The sequence below is a fragment of the Camelus dromedarius genome, chromosome 22 (genome assembly GCF_036321535.1).
Source record: "Camelus dromedarius isolate mCamDro1 chromosome 22, mCamDro1.pat, whole genome shotgun sequence".
Classification (NCBI taxonomy): Eukaryota; Metazoa; Chordata; class Mammalia; order Artiodactyla; family Camelidae; genus Camelus; species Camelus dromedarius.
In genome coordinates, this window is record NC_087457.1 from 10,287,890 (window position 1) to 10,296,128 (window position 8,239).

Sequence of the window (8,239 nt, forward strand, 5' to 3'; positions counted from 1 at the left end):
AGCTGGAGATTTTAATTAGCCCACAATCCTTGCCAGGGGGTGCCCGACGGCAGCATCCCGGCCAAAAGTGCACGTGAGGGCTTCCTTGGTTGTGTGGCCCACGGGGCCAAGGCTCCAGGTGCTGCTCCCAGCTCTGCACGGGCTCTGCCAACTGCCGACTGCAGCTGTGAACTCCAGACCCTGACCTAAGAGCAGAGAAAATGCCTTTTAAGCAGAAACACTTCTAAAGCCTTCCTCTCCCCGCTGCTCTCCCTGTCATCCTCTTCCTGCTGCCCCATCATCCCTGATCCCCAGTCACTGAGATCAGCCTTACGGCATCCTGGCTGAGGAACACTATGATCATTAACAGGTAAGCAACCTCGGCTGATCTGAAAATACACCAAAAGTTGGGAATGAAGTTTGGTGCAGCCATTATGGAAAACAGTATGGAGATTTCTTAAAAGAACTGAAAATAGTCTTACCCTATGATCCAGCAATCCCACTCCTGGGCATGTGTCTGGAGGGAACTCTTAATTTGAAAAGACACCTGCACCCCAATGTTCACAGCAGCACTATATACAATAGTCAAGACATGGAAGCAACCTAAATGTCCATCGACAGATGACTGGATAAAGAAGTTGTGGTATATTTATACACTGGAATACTATTCAGCCACAAAAGAGAATGGAATAATGCCATCTGCAGCAACATGGATGGACATGGAGATTGTCATTCTAACTGAAGTAAGCCAGAAATAGAAAGAAAAATCCATAAGATATCACTTATATGTGGAACCTGAAAAAAAAAAAAAGACACAAATGAACTCATTTACAAAACAGAAACAGACTCACAGACATAGAAAACAAACTTCTGGTTACCAGGAGGGAAAGGGATAAATTGGGAGTTTGAGATTTGCAGATACTAACTACTACATATAAAATATATAAACAACAAGGATCTACTATATAGCACAGGGAACTGTATTTAATACCTTGTAATAGCCTATAAGGAAAAAGAATATGAAAAGAAGAAAACATATATATTTATGTATGTGTAAACAAGTCACTGTACACTAGAAATTGACACAACATTGTAAACTGACTATACTTCAACAAAAAGAGAAGGAAAAATAAAATACACCAAAAGTCATCTTCCAGGGAGACTTCGTGTACTTATATCCTCAAAATTGCTCTGGCTTTGGGGAGACCTAGAAATAATAGACCATTTAGGGGAGATTTTTCTTTGGTGCTTTGGATTGAACAAACTTCTTTTTTGGGGGGGCAGGCAATTGGGTTTATTTATCTATTTGTTTTTTAATGGAGGGACTGGGGATTGAACCCAGGACCTTGTGCATGCTAACCATGTGCTCTACCACTGAGCTATACCCTCCCCACCGAACAGAACAAAATTTTATTGACAGCCTCCATGGAAGGGCCATGTGTTATGCTAGGTACTGAAGTGTATGTGAGGGTGGAAAGTTCTGGCCTGGAAATGGGTGAGAGACACTTATTAATGGAGTCTTACGAGTGCAAAACACTCTACCAGGCCTTCCACACGTATTTACGCATTGAACCCTCAAAAGAGAGTCCTTATGGGGAGGTCGTGCCTGCTGTACGGTTGAGGAGATTACAGCCTAGAAAGGTGAAGTAAGTTTCTCAAGGTCACAAACTTACTGTGAATCCATTTATTCGTGTAGTCATCCATCACACAGAACAACTTACGGGGCATCTGTCAAGTGCCGGGCCCTGAAAACACAAGGATACAAAGATGAACAGCTCCAGCCCTGCCCTCACAGAGCTGATCACCTTGTTGTAGAGAAACAAGCAGACAATCCCAACAGAGTGTTAGCAACATCACGGTGGGCAGGTGGATGCAGTGGGGAGTGGGGGCGTCAGGGGCAACAGGGGAGGCCAGTCTGGTGGTCAAATCAAGTCGGCCCTGACTCCAAAGCGCTCTTAACAAGGCGGAGGGAAAGCCAGACAGAGACATAGAAGTCTGCTTTTAGGTCTTACTGCACTGTTGGTAGCCCCGGCATCTGGCGCCTGCATCTCCGCCTCCCCTCTGTCTGTGGGAAGCAAAATAGAGAGCATCGCTCACTCGTGGAAGACATGGGGGTTCATCTTCTGTCTCCATGTTTGATACCCAGCAAAGACCCGACGATGTGGATTGCATCTTACGCTGCTGTCATCCGGCCTCCCCTAACTGGCTTTCCATCCTGAATTCCCTGTCTTCAGTGCTCAGAATTAGAAATGGTCAGGGTTCTCTCAGCTCCTCCATCTCACTCACTTCCCACCCCTCTACATCAAGTGAAGGAGCTTCGGTGCAGAATCCTACTCTTGGCTGGTTCTCGTGGTCACCACGTCACTGCCTTACCCTGGCCCTCCTCCTCCGCATCATCATTGGCTCAGCGTCCGCTTTCATCGTCTGCAACCCCAGCTCCACACTGCCACCAGCACTGCTTTCCTATAAAGCAAATTAGATCCTGCCAAGTTCCAGCTCAGACATCCTCCAATGACTTCCCACTGAGTATAAAATAATTTCCAGTTTTCTTCCTCTGTGTATCAGGTTCTTTGCAGTCTAACTTTTCTCTCCATCACCAGTCCCACAGAATCTCTCTCTAGAGCCGAAATGCACCTTCCTGCCCCTGCACACACTTCCCTCTCTGAGCCTGGGGTGAGACCATCCCCTGCTTCTCAACCTAGGAAACTCCTACTCATCCCACAAAACCCAGCTCAAATAATACCTGCTCCATAGATGCATTCCTTCATTCCTCCAGAAGGTCTAATCATGCCCTTCTCTGTGAGCCTGCAGCCCCACATTCCACTTTTATCTCAGGGGCAAGGACTGTGTTTTATCTTTTATTCCCAACATCCAAGCACAGGTTCTACTACGTACAAAGTGCTCAATGAATGTTTGTGCCAGTCCTTTTCATCTGTGTGTTTTGCTAGAGGCCTTTGTTGTCCAGATAGTCTCTCTTCAGTTAGGTAACAGGAAGCAGAGAAATCCAGCAGAGAGTGAGCCCTGGGGTGCTCTCCTTTATCTTTGGTCATAATTGTCCAACTTCAAAATAAATTCTGGAACACTCCTAGTCACCAGGCCGATCATACTATCAAAGGGTGTTTGATGTTGTCGGTGTGTATGTGGGGGAAAAAAAAAACTCGCAGAAGAAGTGGCTCCCGCTGCTCCATAAGATAGTAAGACAGGCAGACCTACAGACAGGAATCTACAGCCAAGTAACGGGGTCTCAGACCACCTGCGTCAGTCACTGGGTCACCAGGCAATGCTCGAGGCTGAGAGTGGACCCTTGATATAAAATGTCAGATTCTGATGGACTGGTGTCAGCTTGCTCTGGAGGAAGACCCAGCAATGCTAAGATTGCCATTGATGGCATAGAAAACATGCATTTTTAGATTTTAAATAGCATCTGTCCATGGGGGGGAGGTGAGAGAATATAGCTCAAAGTGGTAGAGTGCATGCTTAGCATGCATGAGGTCCTGGGTTCAATCCCCAGTACCTCTTCCAAAAAGTAAATAAATAAATAAACCTAATTACCTCCCTCCCCACCACAAAGAAATTCAAACTCAGAAAATTGAAATGCGTGAAATTCCACGTGAAATTAGCTAGAGGCTCAGAGACCTGTTCTGCTGAAGTCGATTTAACATCACGCGACACAAATTAAATCCCCTGCAGATCGAATGCAACTTACATCATAAAATGCATCTGAACCCCCTACTGAATTGTGTGAATTTGTATAAAATGAGCTTTCGGTGATTGTCCCCTCCATCAAAAAAAAGGAGGAATTTTAATAAATCTCCTTATTTTCTTAATTAACTAATCCTAACTTCCAGCAGCTCAATTTTTATTTGAAGGAGAATTATTTTCCAATTGACGTTTAGTTCAGAACAGGTGTGGGTAGGTTCACAGCTCTGAAGCTACGGGGATTTTTCCATCTGGATGCCAGGGCTAATCCGAGGGCATTTTCTCTCTTTCCCATCTGCCTTCGCTATCTGAGCACGATTTAAAGATTCGCAGTATATTTTGTAATTCATTTGCTTTTGGCATCCTGTATCATAGCATACTGGCTAATATGATTCATTCTTTCTTGGAGCACAATTAGCTGTGAAAACAGATCTTAGAACAGACTCCCTCCACCCCTAAAGGATTACTGAAGGTAGGAAATGCACGTGATTATCAGAGTCTGCCTTTGATACCGACATCCTGCTCTTTTGCTGGCCCTTTGAACTAACTTTGATACGCAATAATTAAGAGGGATTCAACCCCCGAAGGAGAAGCACAGTGCGCTCCCTCCATGGAGTCCTTGTTTTGAACTATTGATCAAACAGATTTGAAGGGATTTGTTGAAGCCTGTGTGGGGTAAGAAGGACGGAAATGGAGGCGGGGGGAGGGAGACGGGAGGAGGGCACACATCTATAAAGGGTTTCAGAGGGAGCCTGCTGGTTGGACTTCGCGCGTCCTATTCACACACCTGCCTGAGACAAGGACTGGCTTCTCTTTGAGCAAAAACGATCACAGGCCACTTGCTGAGTTTTCCATTTTGGCAAAAAAACTCCCTTGTGGGTTGAGCACAGCCCAGCTTCGCGGAGGACTCTGGGAGCACTCGAAGGTCGAGGATGGTGGCAGTGGTCCTGCTGGGGCTCGGCTGGCTGTGCGCTCCCCTGGGGGCTCTGGTTCTGGATTTCAACAACATCAAGAGCTCTGCGGACGCGCAGGGGGCTCGGAAGGTAACGCACAGCGAGGGAGGAGGGCTGAGCGCTCGCGGTGGGGCACTGGATTTCAGGTGTAAACCATCACTCAGATCCGTGGTGGAAAGGTCTCATCCAGACGGTGCGTTGGATTTAGGAATTGGGAAAACACCCTGGTAGAATCCAGCCGCCTTAAATTTTACTCACCAAGTAAGCAGAGCGACTTGTCAGGACACTGAGCTATAAATTGACCCATCAGTCAGCAAGTAAACTAACCTTAGAAAGCTGTACCATGGGCCAGGCCTCTTATGCACAAGATCTCATTTCCTCTTCCCCAGGCTTGAGATAGTTATCACACCTCCTAATTACAGGTGACGGAAATGGGACCCAGAGACGCTGAGGAATTTAACCAAGGCCACACAGCCAGGGAATGTGGGAGTTAGGAGTTAAATGCTGCGTGCCAAGGTGCACAGGCTTGTCGCTGTCTCATTACATTTTATGGATCCTTTCATACACATTTACACAAAGAAGCATCAACTGTAGATAAGAAAAATCAGTCCTTGGTATCTGTTTCCCTGCAAATGAGACATCACGAAAAATCAAAGGACATTTGACTGGGTTGAGACTCACCGAGGAGCTACCTGGCACATGGTGATTGATATGATTCACTAGAGTAAAAGGTCAAACAGAAAAGCCACAAACACCAACATTACATTTAATTCAACTGCAGCATGGCTTCTAGAGGTATATCAAAAATCTCACCACCTTCTGTAAGACACACATGGGAAAACATTTTCTTCCATTTTCACAAAGAGCACAAGAAAATTAAATTCTGATTTTTGAAAGTGGGACGATTTTCCAAACACGAATAACCTTTGCAGCACATAGGTCTCTGGGTTGGTGATCCGAGATCTCCCCTTTGTGGGAGAAAATTGATTACAGTGAAAAATTGAGATGCTGCCTGAGGTTTGCCTTTAAAAGTGCCACGCTGATTTGGCTTCCCCCATCTCCCGCCTGGAATATAAAAAGTCATCTTCATTGCGCTGGATTCTCTAGCCCTATGACAAGAGTTTCTCCTCACAGGGTTCACAGTGCTTGTCTGACAAGGACTGCAGTACCAGGAAGTTCTGTCTCAGACCCCAAGATGAGAAGCCATTCTGTGCTACCTGTCGTGGACTGCGGAGGCGGTGCCAGCGGGATGCCATGTGTTGCCCGGGGTCGCTCTGCGTGAACGGTGAGTCAGTACAGAGCCGCGCAGGACGGCTGTGCTTCAGCTAACTGGGGACAACATCCCAATCTCATAGACTAGTATATTCCTTGACAGGCACTCTCTAAAGGTTTCCTGGACTCATTCCCTTTTTTAAAGGAAATTTTTACTGAAGTGTAATTGATTTACCATGTTAGTTTCAGGTTCCTGGATTCATTCTTGAAGTGAACTTACGCAGCTGCCTTTTCTCGACGCAGCAAAGTAGCTTCTGTCCTGGCAACAGCTCTTGCCAGTAACTTGGAGATGATTTTAAAGGAAGGATTCAAGTTGGAATCTTTCAAATTCTTCCCTTTTTCACTTGGATTCCATTAATTACTTCACCGCCTTCTTTGCCACATGTGAGATGTAAATATTTAGTGCCTATGCCCAGAAATCTAGTAAGTTATATATAAACTGAAGGCAGAGGTACCGCCAAACTGTGTGCCAGTATGATAATGAGCCCATCTGTGGTTCTGATCCTCTAACTACACCTGGTTGCCTCTCAGATGTTTGTACTGCAATGGAAGATGCCACCCTGATACTGGAAAGGCAGACTGATGACCAAGATGACTTGGATACAAAAGGAACAACTGAGCATCCCTCGCGGGAAAACAAACCCAAGAGGAAGCCAAATATTAAAAACTCACAAGACAGTAAGGGTAAGAGCAGCATTCTAAGCATGTATGTGTGTGTGTGTATATATATATATATATATATACACGCACACACGTATATTATATATTTTTTTTAAGAAAAACATTTTCTCCTCCAAGGCTGTTAAGGATAGGCTGAAACTGACTTTGTTTCTCTCCACCCCAGAAACACATAGAGAGCATGTCCTGTTTCTAATCTCTTTCCACAAACAGCTACAGGGATCACGTGGGCAGCAGTATAAGGTAGTTGGCAGACCAAGAGGACCTGGGAAGAGCCATGATAATGGACTGATTTGCAGGAAAGCCTTTAATTGTTTAATTAAGTTTTATAGACACATCTTCTCACAGCCTATAATTTAACAAATGGAAATTTCCCTTTCTAGATCTTCAGAATCCAAAAGAAAAGAGAGATGAACATAGATGCAATAACTTTTCATCCTCGGACAAATACAACCTTCTCCAAGATGTTCTTCTTTTTTTTTTTTTACAAAATTGTAGTCTCAAATTCCAGTCTTTGATATAAAATTGCTAGAATGTTGGAAGGTGGTGAACTGGCCATTCTTGTTTGTGTCTTCAGGTTAACTGGCCCCTGTGCAAGCAATGGTCTCTCACTGTGTCAGTACAAATCCCATTGAATAAAACACTGACGGGTGATATTTATTTCATTTCTCAAGGCTAGACAGCCCATCTTTCTTTGATCAGTGTTTTAACTTTATAAAACAATAAACTGTTAGGCAGGGCTGAAATGTGCATTTCCTGGTGGTTCTTAGCTCAGGAGGCTGGTACACTGCTCTGCCTTTGCTCTGTGGCTTGTCCCACACCCTGCGCCTCGTCCCAGTCGCACCCCCAGGTGCCACGGGGCTCCCCGCTCATCACTAAAGCCCGTGTCGATCCTGTTCCAGGACAGGAGGGAGGAAGCTGCCTCAGAACATCCGACTGCGGACCTGGGCTTTGCTGTGCTCGTCACTTTTGGACTAAAATCTGCAAGCCAGTCCTGCTGGAGGGACAGGTCTGCTCCAGGAGAGGGCACAAAGAGCCTGCCCAAGCTCCAGAAATCTTCCAGCGTTGTGACTGTGGTCCTGGACTGTCCTGTCGAAGTCCAGGGGCTGGCACCCGCCAGAGCGCACGGTTAAGAGTGTGCCAGAAAATCTAAAGAGCGGCTCGTCTTCAGCCAGGAGTCCCAGACGTTAACTTAAAACTTTTCCACACGAATATCTCTCAAAACCAAATCTTGGAGCAACTAAAACAGACTGAGCTGGAGAACTGAGGACGCTGCCTTGTCATGAATGGAAACTAGCTTTGGCTCATCGTCTATTTGAGCAGAAAAGTGCTGTGATTCTGTAATGAATTTAATTGTGATCCAGCAATTCAGTTCAAATAAATCTTTAAGTAATTTCTGGTGACATTCTGGTGCCTGACAGTACTTGGGCGGGGGGTGATAGTATCTTGTTGTTAACCTCACCAGTGAAAATTATCCCAGCAAATACTTTATTTTTCCTTAAAACCCCTATTGTTTATATTCTTTGATTTCCTGGAAGGGAAATGCCATTTCACTCCAAAATAATTTGGTTAACAAAGAAAAAAGATTCAGAGGGTAATATCTTATATAGTTTGTATAGTTCTTTGCAAGTATTAAAGCATTTTCACATATTTTGTTC

At 45.1% G+C, this 8,239-nt stretch overlaps 1 protein-coding gene across 1 annotated transcript; it reads left to right on the plus strand.

The window, feature by feature from the left end:
- Positions 1-4,610: 4,610 nt before the first annotated feature.
- DKK4 (dickkopf WNT signaling pathway inhibitor 4) lies at positions 4,611-7,742 on the plus strand. Its single transcript, XM_010976937.3, has 4 exons — positions 4,611-4,721; positions 5,766-5,916; positions 6,435-6,587; positions 7,484-7,742. Exons 1-4 carry the CDS (start codon positions 4,611-4,613, stop codon positions 7,732-7,734), a joined length of 666 nt encoding a protein of 221 aa, XP_010975239.1. The 3' UTR covers positions 7,735-7,742.
- Positions 7,743-8,239: the final 497 nt, after the last annotated feature.

What these genes read in the sequence shown, in the direction of transcription:
- DKK4 (XM_010976937.3), top strand. Translation starts at nt 4,611, where the DNA reads ATGGTGGCAGTGGTCCTGCTGGGGCTCGGCTGGCTGTGCGCTCCCCTG. An exon ending in GGGGTCGCTCTGCGTGAACG is followed by an intron (nt 5,917 to 6,434) that starts GTGAGTCAGTAC and finishes GTTGCCTCTCAG; the next exon opens with ATGTTTGTACTGCAATGGAA. An exon ending in AAACTCACAAGACAGTAAGG is followed by an intron (nt 6,588 to 7,483) that starts GTAAGAGCAGCA and finishes ATCCTGTTCCAG; the next exon opens with GACAGGAGGGAGGAAGCTGC.